This window comes from Pleurodeles waltl, chromosome 9, assembly GCF_031143425.1.
Source record: "Pleurodeles waltl isolate 20211129_DDA chromosome 9, aPleWal1.hap1.20221129, whole genome shotgun sequence".
Lineage (NCBI taxonomy): Eukaryota > Metazoa > Chordata > Amphibia > Caudata > Salamandridae > Pleurodeles > Pleurodeles waltl.
The window spans coordinates 136,055,083-136,071,790 of NC_090448.1; the positions used below are offsets into that span (position 1 = coordinate 136,055,083).

The following is a 16,708-nucleotide window of genomic DNA, read 5'->3' on the forward strand; positions in this document are numbered from 1 at the left end:
GGGCAATCCAAGTCTGGAAAACTGAGATGTTATAGGAGAGTTGAGCTGTGTACCGGGGGCAATCCAAGTCTGGAAAACTGAGATGTTATATGAGAGTTGAGCTGTGTACCGGGAGCAATTCAAGTCTGGAAAACTGAGATGTTATATGAGAGTTGAGCTGTGTACCGGGGGCAATCCAAGTCTGGAACACAGCGATGTTTTATGAGAGCAGAGTTGGGTCCTGGGGCAATTCAAATCCGGAACACTCCGAAGTTATATCAGAGTAAAGTGTTGTGCCTGGACAATCTGAGTGTGCTTCGGGTCCATTCAAGGTATGTATTTGGCTTCAAGCCACCCTGTGTTTGATGTTAAGACAATTCCCACCCAAGAGCTCTGCCCCAGTCATTTGTGTGCAAAAGTTATCAGGCAACAGCTCACCACTGGCTTGCTATTATCTGCCTCATTAAACACTAGTCACAACGCGTGATCTCAGGGGTCTCTTGCTGACGCTTCTCCACGTAGGCAGGACCCTGGCTAGCTAACCAATTCCACCCAGTTTATATATATTTGTTGTGCAGTTTCGGACTGCAATTTCTGCAGCTTTCCCCACTCGAGTTCTCACTGTCCTTTATAGTTCTTACCTCTCCTGCCTTCGACGGGACTTCATCTAGCCTGCCCTGCTTTAGCTCACTGCCTCCGTGTGCTTCAAGGCGCCAATAGGAAATGATGACATCATCAAGATTGCAGCCCACTACTAACAGCACTTTTGAGGCTGATGGCATGTGCAAACTGCCTTTTGCATAGCCAGAGAGGAGGGACTGAGGAAGAAGGCAGAGTGGGGAAGGAGTATGGATGCGGCCAACGTCAGTCAGAACAGCAAGGGGTACAGCGTCCTCCTGTGATTGCTCAGCTTCCACCTGGGTCATGCTGTTCCTCCCACTGGTGTGCTTGGGTCCACTGATCACCATTGGTGCTACATCCAATTGGCACTTAAACACCTAGGAGTGCTTATTGGATAAAGCATTATCGCCTTAGGAGTTCATGACTCTCTCTATACAAATCTTGGGGTAACCTAATGCTTTCTATTCATTGCCTAGTTGCCAGTCCGTACTTTGATTTCACCTGAAAGAGACCCTGATCTACTCTATTCCTAATATTTTATATTGTTTTGTACTTTAAACTGTTACTTGTTAATAATATATACTTTTTACATCACAAATGTACACTGTGTACATTGTTTTAAAGATGAGGGTGATAAAAGTACTAAATAAAATGACAAAGATCTACTTGGGCTGGTGGGGTGTCAGGGTTGCCTTTTTGACAGGGGGTAGGGTTTTAGGGTTTAGAGTCGGAGTAAATTTAAGGGGGAAGGGGCTGTTTTCAGGGGTGGGGGTCAGTTTTAGGGCTGAGGGCAGGGGTCTAGGGTTGGGGTAGTCTTAGCTTGGGGCCAGAGAGAGGAACAGGAAGGATAGAGAGAGGTGAATGGGCCTGGGGCGGGTTTGAGGGGTGATTTTGATAGGGGGGGGGGGCGGGGGGGGCGGTTTTAGGGCTCAGGGTGGGTGGGGGCGTTGGGGTAGTTTTTTTGACAGCTGATGGGGTTTTAGGGCTCAGGGCCCAGGGGACGGGTAGGGGTAGTTTTAAGGCCTGTGGCTGGGTTTTATGGCTAAGGGCGGTGGGGGAAGGAGCAGTTTTCAGAGGTTGGGGCAGTTTAGGGCTGAGGGCCTAACCTCTGATCTAAGGCTTCACGATCCGACAGGTGAAAAATATCCGTTTCCCCTCTGGTATCCCAAATCTGCCAGTTCTATTGAGGTTTCACTGAAGGATATTCCTTTCATATCACCTATTGGGTCTCATAGGAATGTAACTAACGACCCTCCCTTCCTCCTCTGCAGACCGCTGTGAGGCGATACAAATGGAAACCAGCCAATCTTCAGCCCTGTCCTGTAAAGACAAGGCAAAATGGGCGCCTGTCGCTGAGAAACTGAATAAATCAACTTATACACCGTAAAGGAAGCCAGATAGTGGTTTCTTAATGCACAGAGTCAACATATCAGTAGTGTCTAGCAGAGAAAGGGGGCAAGAACCATGCAAAAACAGGTTTTCCACAATATGTTATTATTTTGGGCTGGAGTTTGCTTGTTATGAGAATGAGAAGCGGTAGGAACAATTTCTAGAGTGATGGCGCTGGGATTCTGGCATTTCTCACCCTCACTGTCTTACTCAAGTAAGTTTATAAGGGATATGATTTTTTTTTTTACAATAGCAACCTTCCATTACTTTCCAAAATTTAAGACCTCTAGAATGAGTTGTCTATGCTGCAACTATGAATACGTAGAAAGTAAAGAGTGAACGTTTATAAAGTATGTCTCCTACCTTTGATTTTCTGGTAATATTTTAACAACAGGTAATTGTGGGTCCATCCTCTCCCCTATTCATGAAATTTGAAACCAGTATTAATAATAGGTCTCACCTTTGCTATCAGGCACCGACCTACTGGCTTTGTCAATGTCTTCTTTTGCCCCCAGTTTGTGCATGTACTGCAGCCATCTTGTAATTTTTTTATACACCACTACAAGGTTGCTGCTGTGCATTTTGTATATGAGGAGGGGGGGGGCGGGGGGGGGGGGCAAACAGAAAAACCAACTGATAAAGCCAATAGGTCAGCACTCTGTACACAAATGTTTTCTCTCAAAAATGTTTGTTTTTAAATTTTGCAACTCATGTGTGAGATTTCGGTTTATTTTACACTGTGTTCATATGTATTTTCCAGTTATCCTCTCGGGGCAAATCATATGCTATACAGTATTTTGTCATGAGCCACAACACACAAAATAAAATATATACAATTTATTGGCATATAATGGGAAGCAGAAATATAAACAACACTTCTCAAATGTAAAATACACTGAACCTTTTTTGGACAAACTTGCCACCAGCTGAAACATGCAACATTCCTTTAGTTACAGAAGGCCTAGTTCAGCACAGCTCTAGTTGCACTTTACTGCCGAGAAAAAAAAAGCTCAGGCCACGTGTTTTCCCTTTCCTGATTACTTAACGCTTATCAATGCCAGCGACCATGTTGCCACTCATACAATAATACATTATTTTTTTCTAATGTTTGTTTAATACCACAGTTTATGCCTTTTTGATGAACTGCAAATAAGGTGTTACTACTACCCAATTTATAGCTTATCAATTTTGCAGTTTCAAATGGATTAAAGGCTGAGCATATCATACTGGGATTTAAATTAGTGATTTGCATGTCACAAAAATGTCAGCCGTGGGCACCTATCTCGCTGAGCCATTTTGCATCAGCTGGTAGGACGTATGCTTCCTCCTTACAGCTGTGATGAAGGTGGCACTGTACAATCTAGCCTTGGTGGTGTAAGGTCTGAAGAAACGTCTTCTCAGCCATGGATTTATGGACGGTATTATCTACTATGCTCAGTGGGACCACTGCACCTTAATTTGGGATATTCATATACAGTAGTGTCATAGAATTTACCATTATAAAATATGAATTATGCAGCTTCCCTTTTTATATTTGGTAATCATTCATGAAATACACCACATTTGACAGTTTTAAAGACACTGAGAATATTCCTTAAGATTCTATGCTTCCTTACATTAGAAAAACATGTCTTGTAGTACTATTTGGCAAGCAAGCAGTTCCCATAAAATATTTTACATTTTTCTGGCTATAAAAGATACACTATAAAGTGATAAATATTTTAAAATAAGCAGTTTCAACGACCACAAATCTCGTTAAAAAAATATATGTATGCATGCATTTGTAGCATGACATTTTTTTAAATGCAGCAATAAAGAAACTGTTAAAGCTTTTTTGCAAAATCTTTGGTATAAAAGTAGTACATTTAACATTTAACACAGGTTATTGATTATCATTGATATCTGATTCAGAGCTGTTTTTCTGGTGTGAAACACCTTTTCCCTGGTTAAGGTTTTTTCTTTGATGTGTCCTCCATGTACGATATCAAAACATTTCTAACATGTCTTCCAAAGCCGATGGCAGAAAATCCCACGACTTTCTTCACCCCTGTTGCACTTTTATCCTCTGAGGAAAAAATGAGAAATGGATAGCATGAGATGATAGGTCTCAGAAGTGCATGCAGCATTGCACTGCTATAAATAAAACAGAATACTGTCAAACGTTCATCTTAAATAAGGAATATTCCCTTAGGCGATGAATATCATTTTACGTTCATGATAAACTGATTTCAGGTATGGTTCTTGGCTGCTATCTTCTGTATTATTGATTATCCAGTTATCACTTTAGTTTGAAATGGATGAGTCTAGATGTTCAGGTAAAGCCTTCCCACTGGACGGAGATCCATCTTTACTGTTTGAATCAAAACAACTTAAATGATCAAATTCTATTGAAGATTTGTCCAGAAAAATTAATAGACAGCATCCACAGATGCATTCAAAGCTTATTTTAGGGGAGTACTCGAATCAGCGATAGCAAAAGGAAAAAAGAGAACACAGATCTAAAGTTTAGAAATAATGTATAGCACAGCTAGAAGTTGTCATTGACCCCCTAAATAGCAAGTGCCACATGGTGACAAAGTTATGTGAAGCACTGCATCTGCGGAGCTCAGATGATATGCTGCCATTTACAACATTTCAGGTAAAATGTGGGATAGCATGTATAGGAAACTTTTTTAAACTCCTGCAATAGAGAAGGTACATCTCTGGGTGTAGTAGAAGAGGGTTAAGGGCATTATATGTGATTAATTTATGACAGTTGCCAAGTTAGGTGCCTATAACAGAAATCTACAAAGAACTAGGGCCCTGATTTATACTTTTTGGTGCAAAACTGCACCAACGCAGTTTTGCACCAAACACTTTAGCACCAGCTTGCACCATTTCTGTGCACCAGCCAGGCACCATATTTATGGAATGGTGCAAGCCGGTACAAACGGTAGATGGTGCAAGCCGGTGCGAAGGGTGGGCTAGCATAAAAAAAATGGCATTAGTCGGGTGGGGCTGGCGCTATGGAAGAAGGGGGTTTTGCACCAAAAAATGAAGTTAGGCAGGTTAGAGTAAAAAAAAAAAAGACTCTAACCTGCCTAGAGTCATTTTCTGACACAAAACCATCCATACCACATGACTCCTGTCTTAGAAAAGACAGGAGTCATGCCCACCACCCCAATGGCCAGCACATTGGACCAGGGTCCCCTGGGCATGGCAATTGCACCCAGTGCCATGTAGGGGGGCCCATTTCAAGGCCCCCTCTGGCACTTTAAAAAATAAAATGAAATACTTACCTGTACTTACCTGGTATGGGGTCCCACATCCTCCGCAGTCCCTCTGGTGTGGGGTGAGGTGTCCCTGGGGCGGGCAACTGTGGGCTTATTCCATGGTGTTCCACCATGGAAATACACCCACAGGTCTCCCTACGCCTGCCCTGACCCAGGTGTTAATAAATGGGGCAAAGCAAGCTTTGCACCGTTTTTTGACCACTCATCCCTCCTGTGCACCATTTTTGCTAGGGAGTATAAATATGGCGTTAAGGCCATAGAGTCATTTGTTGCACGGGAACGCTTACCTTGCATCACATTAAGGCAACGTAGGTTTCCACTTCCAAAAAATGACTTTAACTCCATAAATATAGCGCTAGATGGGTCTGGCGCCAAAGTATAAATATGGAGTTAGTTTTGCCCCGAATTAGAGTTAAAAAGAAATGCAGCTAATTCAGTGCAAATAGAGTATAAATATGCCCCTATATGTGTTAAACAATATTCTACATTTTAAAACATTTACTGAAATATTCAAAAGAGTTATCTTATGGTTTTACAATTGACAAATGATGCGAACCAAATATTTCAACTCAATATTCCCTGATCAATTTGAATTTAAGGCAGACAAAATTATTTTTTTCAGATATCATTTTCCAAGAAACACTCAAACAAATGTGTAACATGCCACCCTGAGGAAAGTAGTTGGATTCATGTTTTCTGGCAGTACGCTCAGTTAGAGGATTCATGGTGAAAACACTTCAAAAAGCTAACAGGCTGATTTAGAGTTTGTCAGAAGAACTTTTCCTCTGTTAGGGTGACCGAGTCCCGACCTACCAAATTCTGAAATGTCCGCCAGCCCACTAGACATCTGTAGCATTGGCAGGCACCGCTATCACAGAGGTCCCTGTCAATGCATTTTTAGTTTGGCGGATGGCAAACTTACAACGTTATTTTTATTTTCCAAAACAAAAACCCGAAGTGGGATTTTGTTTTAGAAAACTAAAAAAAACAACAAAAAAAAAACAAAAAAAAAAACAATGCCCCTCCAGCCATGGATGTTGTCTCCCATGACAGGGGGGGCATTTTGTAGTTTTAACTGCCCGAGGGATGGTGGAAACTGGCCATGTGTTTACCCACTCTAAATTGGGTGGGCGGATGCATGATCAAACCTTTGATGGCCCTTCCTCCTTCAGAGGTTAATGTCCGAAGCGTCAACATAATAGAAGTATGCTCATCTCTAAATGAGGCGGGGTCTTTCAGTTTAGCAGAGTCGGTACTCTATTACCTTTATCATAGAGTACCCTCTCTGCCAAACTCTAAATCAGCTGCTAAGCGAGATAGGTGGCATCCTGATCAAATGCTGGCTTTGCTGGGCTATCGCCAAGCACACGTTAATCTGACACAGCATATTAGGAAACTATTATTTTAGTGCATCAGTAGCCTGCATTTTAATTGAACATAAAAAGAGATCCAAGGAAACTACCTCACTTCCGATCAACTTGATTGGTCAGGCCAAAATCCGTAAAGCACATTGACTATTTTTATTGTAAATGCAGGAGAAAACTAAAGAAATGCTATCAAATGTGGGGTTCAATGAAGGAAACAAGTGTAAAGCTTTTACAGGTGTTTTCTGACATGAAATTAAATGAACTGTACATTTGATAAGGCTAGTCCCCAGGGTATTTAACCGGGTAGTTCAAATATCCTTCATTAATAATTACAATATAAGCTCTAACTATTTGCATCTCCAAAATCGGCTGGGAAATGCACTTCGGGGGCTTTTTAGTAAGCTGTCCATCATCATGGAAAAAGGCGGTGTTAGAAATGGGGTTTCTGGTTGGCTAGGGTATGCACCTCAGCCAGGCAGAACTTACCCACTCTAGTCAGGGCAAGGGAGTTACACGTCCAAGATAACCCCTGCTCACCCCCTTGGTAGCTTGGCACGAGCAGTCAGGCTTAACCCGGAGGCAATGCGTAAAGCGTTTGCACAACACACACATACATGTGACGCAACATCCCCACCACAAAGGAAACACAACACCAGATTACATAAAAATACACTTTATTGTACACAACGTAATTAGTAGACCAACATCACATAACAGTACTATCCTGCTACCTTAGCAGTTGTCAGAACGTTACACATTAGTTACTCTGCAAACTAGCAGTAGTCACACATAACACACAGGTTACTCAGTATTCTGCAACATAAGCAGTAGTCAGGAAACACGTTATCACATTAGAACACTTGTCATAAGCATATCATAAAACGCCCATAGTAGGAACATTAGAAAACCTATGGCAAGTTAGGCAAACATATTAGCAAGTCATGCCCATAAAAGGAACATGTGCACACATATGTCAACACATCAAAGAACAGGTAGGCAATATAACAGAATGAATAAAGTCTGTAGAAAGAACTTTAAATTATCAGCATATTGGTCCATGTTTAGACAGTACCTGTTCTGATGAAGCAGGCACCCTCCGTTCCTGAAGAAAAAGAAGAAAGGGGGCCCCAGCGCTCCTCTGCGCAAAATGGGGGCCCCTGACAATGTGGGGAGCGAGGAGGGTAACACACACCTCCCCTTAACGAAAAACGGGCCCCTCGGGGGACCGTAAATGCTGGGGGCCCCCCCAGGCCTCCACCGGCCCTCTCGAGGGGGGCGCCCCGGTCAGGGAAACCTTTGAGGTTGGGAGGGGGGCGCCACGCACCCCCTCCAGTTGAGAAACGGGCCCCTCCGGGGACCCGCAAACTCCTGGGGTCTCCCGGGGCCTCCGTCGGCCCCTTCGCCAAGGGAGACCCCCTTTATTGAAAAGCTGGCCCTCGCAGGGGCCCCGAGGGACCGAGGGGTGCAGCGAGCCTCCGATGAGGCTGCTGCCCGTTCCCCTTGGCCACCGAAGCCTTCCGAGGCTTCTCCCGGCGGGAGAGAGGCGTCCTCCTCTCCTCCCGCCGCCTCTATGGCTCTCCGGCCCAAGGCAGGGCCTTCCGGTGCCCCGGGGGGACTCCAAAGAGCAGTCCTCGCCCCGGGGGCACCAACAGGAGCACGCTTGCTCCTTACGATAAAAAGGAGGTTTCCTTCGTGCCCTGGGGGCACAGTGCTGAGCGCGAACCTCGCGCTCGGGGATATCTTCGGAACCCGGCTGCGGCGGTGATTTCCAATCAAGCGCTTTTCACAGCGCTAGGAAAATTAGGCAGCCTGGGCTGCGGCGGTGATCTGGGGGTCCCAATCAAGCGCTTTTCACAGCGCTAAGAAAATTATGCAGCCTGGGCTGCGGCGGTGATCTGGGAGTCCCAATCAAGCGCTTTTCACAGCGCTAAGAAAATTATGCAGCCTGGGCTGCGGCGGTGATCTTCTTTTAGCAAAAGAAAAGCGCTTTCACAGCGCAATGGCACATCAGCAGCCTCAGCAGTTAAAAGAATGCCTTGTTCCTGGTTAAAGCATTCTGCGCAAAGGTTTGAAGGATCGTTGCAGGGGTCAGGGGCCACAGCACCCTGCCCCTGGGAACAACTAAACAAGAAGGAGCACAGGGCTGGTGGGCCCAGCTACAGGCCAGCACAAGGGGTGCAGATGGTGGCAGTTCCTCCTAGTGACCAGGCAGGTCACAGGTCAGCACAGCAGCAGCAGTCCATGGCGGTTTCCTGGTGAGTCCATTCATCAGCGTTCTGTGTCCAGTTTCAAGTTCCAAGAATGTTCAAATTGTGGGGAAAATTCCCCTGTACTTATAGTCAGTTCTTACAGTGTTTTACAGTGGTAGGGAGAGGAGGTTCCAGCCAGTTACAACTGGTTCTGGGAGTGCCCCCTCTCTCCTTTCAGCACAGGCTCCAAACATCAGTGGGGGGGTTAACGACCCTATTGTGTGAGGCCAGGGCACAGCCTTTACAAATGTAGGTGTGCCCCGCCTCTCCCTTCTCTCAGCCCAGGAAGACTATTCAGTATGTAGATGCACCTCAGTGACACCTCCACCCTCCCTGTGTACAGGCTGTCTGAAAAGTATGCACAAAGCCCCAACTGTCACTCTGCCCAGACGTGGATTGGAGTCAAGCTGCAAAACACCAGAATCATAAGCACAGATAAATGCGCACTTTCTAGAAGTGGCATTTCTGTGATAGTAATAAAAAATACACCCACACCAGTAAGCAGTATTTATTATCACCATCACAACCATACCAAACACGCCTACGCTAGCCCTCATAAATCAGACAATACCCCTACACATAAGGCAGGGCATTTCTAATGCAATCCTATGAGAAGGCAGCACTCACAGCAGTGAGACACCAAGTTAGGCTGTTTGTCACTACCAGGACAGGCCATGCAATATGGCACATGTCCTGCCTTTCTACATACATGGCACCCTGCCCACAGGGCGTACTTTAGGGGTGACTTACATGTAGTAAAAGGGGAGTTCTGGGCCTGGCAAGTAAATTTAGATGCCAGGTCCCTGTGGCAGAAAACTGCGCACACAGGCCCTGCGCTAGCAGGCCTGAGACAGGTTTGAAAGTCTACTTCAGTGGGTGGCGCAAGCAGCGCTGCAGGCCCACTAGTAGTATTTAATTTACAGGCCCTGGGCATAGAGATACCACTGTACAAGGGACTTATAGGTAAATTAAATATGCCAATCAGGTATAAGCCAATCATACCAACTTTAGATGGGAGAGCACCTGCACTTTAACACTGGTCAGCAGTGATAAAGTGCTCAGAGTCCTAGAGCCAACAGCGAAAGGTCAGAAAAACCAGGAGGAAGGAGGCAAAAAGACTAGGGATGACCATGCGTATGGCCAAAAGTCCAACACAACCCCCTACCAGCCAAAATCCAGGGGAGAACAATCAATACCTTGATGTACTTTCCTGATTGGGGCGATAGAACAAGGACCCAGGCCCACAACAGCAGGGGCATGTTCCAGTTCTACGCCTTCCTGACTCCACTGGGATCTCTCTGTCAATGCGTCCCAGGCAGCCTAGACCAACCCACGGGGATTCTCTAGCTGCCAATGGCCAGAACCAGGCCCCAGGCCATCTAGGAGCCTCTGGTCTCTGAAACCATAATGAGTGGGGGGCGGTAGCCCCAGGTGCAAAGCAACCTGTCTCCACTCCCTTTCCGATCAGTTCAGGGGCTCTACCCTGCCACTGATCCACCAACCTAGGGTCCGCACCCATAGGTTCTACAGGGGCTAGAGGCGAGGCTCTCCTCCCTCTACCCCTCCTTCTAGGATCCCGCCCTCCTCTCCTAGGAGGGGTATCACCAGAATCCACACTTGCCAGGGTGCTGGGTACAGCAGCCCTGCACAACTTTCTCGCCAGCCCAGGATCACTACCTGGCGACTGACCACCCAACCTAGGGACGACACCCTTGGGTTGCACCGGGGTCCGGGGCGGGCTTCCCCCTCCCTGAACCCCACTTCCAGAGTCCTGCGTCTCCCCACCTCGGGAGAAGCCACCAGAAGTTTCACACGGGGAGGTGAGCGCACTAACCGCCCCCCCAACCAGGTCAGAGTTTACCCCCTGAACCTGTCTATCTAGTCCAGGGACGACACCCTTAGACTGGACCATTGCCCAGCGAACCAGGACTTCCTTGGGAGCACACCTACCCCTTACCAGATCAGAGCTTACCCCCTGAATCTGGCAATCCAACCCAGAGTCACTACCCTGCGGTTGAACCACTGCCTGGCGCACCAGGACTTCCTTGGGAGCACACGTACTCCCCATCAGGTCAGAGTTTACCCCCTGAACCTGATCATCCAACCCAGAGTCACCACCCTGCGGTTGAATCATTGCCTGGCGCACCAGGACTTCCTGGGGGGCACACCTACCCCCCACCAGGGAAACACGTTCCCCAAGGGCCACACAAGAGTCTGGCTGGCGCAAGTCTCCTGACCTCTGCCCATCGGACAGAGTCTGGATTCCCCCCAGCCCAGAAATGGTCTCACCAAGGTCATTCCTGGGGGGCTCTGCACTCAGAGCTGACCCCTGACCCTCCAGGTTCTCCACTGGGGCCCGCAGCCCCCTCTCAACCCTATGCCTGGATTTCCGCCTCCTCCGCTGTAGAGCGAGACTACCAGACACCAGGACCGGCGGAACGCTATCACCAGCCACCCGCCTAAGTCCTAATGACAAAAGGGGATCCTTCTGAACAGCTGGCCCTACGGCACAGGCTAGGCTCACCTCCTGGCGTTCACTCATGGAACCCCCCAGGACCTGGGACTGGAGCTCGGGTACCCTGGGCCTCAGCCCAACCCCATTCCCTCTCCTCTGAGACTGGACATGGGGTGCCTTACCCGCCCCAATACACTGGGACCTACCTGGGACACAAGCCTTTCCCACCACACCTGGTTGGGAAACACCTAGACCACTCTCATTAGGAACACCCCCTAATGTCACACCAGACCCTCTGGTACGCAACCAGAAGTCTGCCTCCTTTGCAAGCTCCCTGGGGTCAGAGAGCTCACACACTGACAAGTGTTGGCGTAACTCTGAAAAACAACAACGAAACAGGTGCTCTCTGAGAATCAGATTAAACAGCCCTTCAAAATTGTTTACTGTGCTACCCTTCACCCATCCATCTAGTGCAATGCAGCAATCCTCCACAAACTCCTCCCAAGACTGGTGGGACAGTTTCTTACCACCCCTAAACCTTTTTCTGTATTCCTCAGGGGAAAAACCATACTTCACAATCAGTGCGTTCTTCACAGCGGAGTACCCCTCCCTGTCACTCTCTTCTAGAGTCAGTAGGGCATCCCTCCCCTCCTCAGGAATAAAACTCCCTAGGCCAGTTCCCCAATCCTTCTCAGGGATCCTGCGCTCTACCAGAGCCTTCTCATATTCCTTTAACCACTGACGTATGTCACCCCCCTCTTGGAACCTAGGTACCAGATCTATGGGTATGTGAGGAACCTCTTTGCTACAGCACTGTACATTGCTGCCACCACTGGACTCCACCTGCAGCGCTGGTGAGTCCAGAACCTTCAGACTGCGCTCTAGAGCGAGTCTTTCTCTGGCAAAGGCCCTCTCTGCCTCTGCCATTCTCTCCTGTACTAAGGCCTTCTCTACCTCAGCCCTTCTCTCCTCAACAGCTAGGCGCGCTAACTGCAACTTCAGGTCCCTCTCTTCCCGCCTATCTCTTAGCTCATCAGGCGTCAAGGAATGAGAGGTAGCCCTGCTTCTTACACTGGACCCAGCAAGGGACTCCCTATCACTGGGGCCTTCCCTGTCAACTGGCGTCCCCACCCGGTCATTCTCACCCTCCTGATCAGTCTCTCTACCACTCTCTAGGGATGAGGTCTGGGAGCCCTCCCATTGGGAACCCTCGCTACACTCAGGATCCTCTGGGTACCCCCTACGCACACTCCCTCCCTGGGTAAATGTCACAAACCTTTCAAAGAAATTCAGAGATCTCCTGAGGTCCCCTTCTACAGGCAGCCCTCTCTCTCTACAGAACCCCTCTAATTCCCCCTGCGTATAAAACGGCAGGTCCTCTAAATCAAAGGTAAGCCCCATCTTGAAAAGGTACAAATAACTCAACTGTGACAACCACAATACCCAAGCGTGAGAACTGAAAACAGGAAAAATGACCAAAGAGAGAAAGTTAAGAGAAGCCAAACATGTGATGGTCTAAACGCAATCCTTGTAGTGAAATAATGAGTCACAATGGTATTGTGCAAGCGCAAGTCCTATCCTCACCGCTGACTTCCAATGTTAGAAATGGGGTTTCTGGTTGGCTAGGGTATGCACCTCAGCCAGGCAGAACTTACCCACTCTAGTCAGGGCAAGGGAGTTACACGTCCAAGATAACCCCTGCTCACCCCCTTGGTAGCTTGGCACGAGCAGTCAGGCTTAACCCGGAGGCAATGCGTAAAGCGTTTGCACAACACACACATACATGTGACGCAACATCCCCACCACAAAGGAAACACAACACCAGATTATATAAAAATACACTGTATTGTACACAACGTAATTAGTAGACCAACATCACATAACAGTACTATCCTGCTACCTTAGCAGTTGTCAGAACGTTACACATTAGTTACTCTGCAAACTAGCAGTAGTCACACATAACACACAGGTTACTCAGTATTCTGCAACATAAGCAGTAGTCAGGAAACACGTTATCACATTAGAACACTTGTCATAAGCATATCATAAAACGCCCATAGTAGGAACATTAGAAAACCTATGGCAAGTTAGGCAAACATATTAGCAAGTCATGCCCATAAAAGGAACATGTGCACACATATGTCAACACATCAAAGAACAGGTAGGCAATATAACAGAATGAATAAAGTCTGTAGAAAGAACTTTAAATTATCAGCATATTGGTCCATGTTTAGACAGTACCTGTTCTGATGAAGCAGGCACCCTCCGTTCCTGAAGAAAAAGAAGAAAGGGGGCCCCAGCGCTCCTCTGCGCAAAATGGGGGCCCCTGACAATGTGGGGAGCGAGGAGGGTAACACACACCTCCCCTTAACGAAAAACGGGCCCCTCGGGGGACCGTAAATGCTGGGGGCCCCCCCAGGCCTCCACCGGCCCTCTCGAGGGGGGCGCCCCGGTCAGGGAAACCTTTGAGGTTGGGAGGGGGGCGCCACGCACCCCCTCCGGTTGAGAAACGGGCCCCTCCGGGGACCCGCAAACTCCTGGGGTCTCCCAGGGCCTCCGTCGGCCCCTTCGCCAAGGGAGACCCCCTTTATTGAAAAGCTGGCCCTCGCAGGGGCCCCGAGGGACCGAGGGGTGCAGCGAGCCTCCGATGAGGCTGCTGCCCGTTCCCCCTGGCCACCGAAGCCTTCCGAGGCTTCTCCCGGCGGGAGAGAGGCGTCCTCCTCTCCTCCCGCCGCCTCTATGGCTCTCCGGCCCAAGGCAGGGCCTTCCGGTGCCCCGGGGGGACTCCAAAGAGCAGTCCTCGCCCCGGGGGCACCAACAGGAGCACGCTTGCTCCTTACGATAAAAAGGAGGTTTCCTTCGTGCCCTGGGGGCACAGTGCTGAGCGCGAACCTCGCGCTCGGGGATATCTTCGGAACCCGGCTGCGGCGGTGATTTCCAATCAAGCGCTTTTCACAGCGCTAGGAAAATTAGGCAGCCTGGGCTGCGGCGGTGATCTGGGGGTCCCAATCAAGCGCTTTTCACAGCGCTAAGAAAATTATGCAGCCTGGGCTGCGGCGGTGATCTGGGAGTCCCAATCAAGCGCTTTTCACAGCGCTAAGAAAATTATGCAGCCTGGGCTGCGGCGGTGATCTTCTTTTAGCAAAAGAAAAGCGCTTTCACAGCGCAATGGCACATCAGCAGCCTCAGCAGTTAAAAGAATGCCTTGTTCCTGGTTAAAGCATTCTGCGCAAAGGTTTGAAGGATCGTTGCAGGGGTCAGGGGCCACAGCACCCTGCCCCTGGGAACAACTAAACAAGAAGGAGCACAGGGCTGGTGGGCCCAGCTACAGGCCAGCACAAGGGGTGCAGATGGTGGCAGTTCCTCCTAGTGACCAGGCAGGTCACAGGTCAGCACAGCAGCAGCAGTCCATGGCGGTTTCCTGGTGAGTCCATTCATCAGCGTTCTGTGTCCAGTTTCAAGTTCCAAGAATGTTCAAATTGTGGGGAAAATTCCCCTGTACTTATAGTCAGTTCTTACAGTGTTTTACAGTGGTAGGGAGAGGAGGTTCCAGCCAGTTACAACTGGTTCTGGGAGTGCCCCCTCTCTCCTTTCAGCACAGGCTCCAAACATCAGTGGGGGGGTTAACGACCCTATTGTGTGAGGCCAGGGCACAGCCTTTACAAATGTAGGTGTGCCCCGCCTCTCCCTTCTCTCAGCCCAGGAAGACTATTCAGTATGTAGATGCACCTCAGTGACACCTCCACCCTCCCTGTGTACAGGCTGTCTGAAAAGTATGCACAAAGCCCCAACTGTCACTCTGCCCAGACGTGGATTGGAGTCAAGCTGCAAAACACCAGAATCATAAGCACAGATAAATGCGCACTTTCTAGAAGTGGCATTTCTGTGATAGTAATAAAAAATACACCCACACCAGTAAGCAGTATTTATTATCACCATCACAACCATACCAAACACGCCTACGCTAGCCCTCATAAATCAGACAATACCCCTACACATAAGGCAGGGCATTTCTAATGCAATCCTATGAGAAGGCAGCACTCACAGCAGTGAGACACCAAGTTAGGCTGTTTGTCACTACCAGGACAGGCCATGCAATATGGCACATGTCCTGCCTTTCTACATACATGGCACCCTGCCCACAGGGCGTACTTTAGGGGTGACTTACATGTAGTAAAAGGGGAGTTCTGGGCCTGGCAAGTAAATTTAGATGCCAGGTCCCTGTGGCAGAAAACTGCGCACACAGGCCCTGCGCTAGCAGGCCTGAGACAGGTTTGAAAGTCTACTTCAGTGGGTGGCGCAAGCAGCGCTGCAGGCCCACTAGTAGTATTTAATTTACAGGCCCTGGGCATAGAGATACCACTGTACAAGGGACTTATAGGTAAATTAAATATGCCAATCAGGTATAAGCCAATCATACCAACTTTAGATGGGAGAGCACCTGCACTTTAACACTGGTCAGCAGTGATAAAGTGCTCAGAGTCCTAGAGCCAACAGCGAAAGGTCAGAAAAACCAGGAGGAAGGAGGCAAAAAGACTAGGGATGACCATGCGTATGGCCAAAAGTCCAACAGGCGGGAAGACAATGCATACCAATAACGTTTATGTGGCAGTCCCAAATGGGCGGGGCTTCTACGTCATTTTACATACTAGTAGTGGTTAAAAGTGAGAACGACAATTTCTGAGTCTCCTGGGGACCGCGGGGGAAGCCTCAAGGCCACAGCAGTCACTGCTGGCTCCCCGCAACCAGCAGGAGTCAGCATTGCTCCTGAATGCAAGGAGGAGCTAAAAATGCTGCTCCCTGCAGGCTTTCATTTGTTTTACAGCCTGCTTAACAGCAGGCATAAATACGCAGGGCAGGATTCATTCTGGCACAAAACTAATTTTAAAAAAAGCAGGTGCCCAAATTTAGGCTTCTCTCCTGTAAAGTACTAATCATCCTACCATTGTACACGTGGCCAAGGAAAAGCAAGTATGTTTTATCTACATTTCCACCCTGAAAAGTTATCAGTAAACCTTGAAGGAGGTGTTTGCATTCTTGCTTTTTTGAGAGCACTATCTCATGTAGTGACTGTGATAAGTGGGTTCTTTCTTGTCATCTGCTGCTGAGACCAGATATGATGTTATCTCTTTTCCAAGGAAGATGAACAGCTTACAAAAGGACCCCGGAACGCATTTTCCACTGATTTTGGAGACACGTTCTTGATGAACAGGAATATAATCACATCTCCACCAAACAAAGAAGCACTTCATGAGTGCTGTGAGGTAAGCCGCGGGGTATGGCCACAGGCCAGACCCTGTGGTCAACTCCAGCCGCACACGGGCAAAGGCCAAGCATGTCATGGGGTTGGGTGATTACAGGGGGTAGGCCGAAGGG

General features: G+C 48.2%; 1 protein-coding gene across 1 annotated transcript in view; it reads right to left on the reverse strand.

Moving 5' to 3' along the window:
- Positions 1 to 2,811: 2,811 nt before the first annotated feature.
- The window catches only part of CARD19 (caspase recruitment domain family member 19), a 145,444-nt gene continuing 131,547 nt past the window's right edge, over positions 2,812 to 16,708 (reverse strand). The window contains exon 7 of the mRNA XM_069206418.1: positions 2,812 to 4,054. Coding sequence (XP_069062519.1) covers positions 3,936 to 4,054 — 119 coding nt within the window. The 3' untranslated portion in view covers positions 2,812 to 3,935. The remainder of the gene's footprint in view (positions 4,055 to 16,708) is intronic.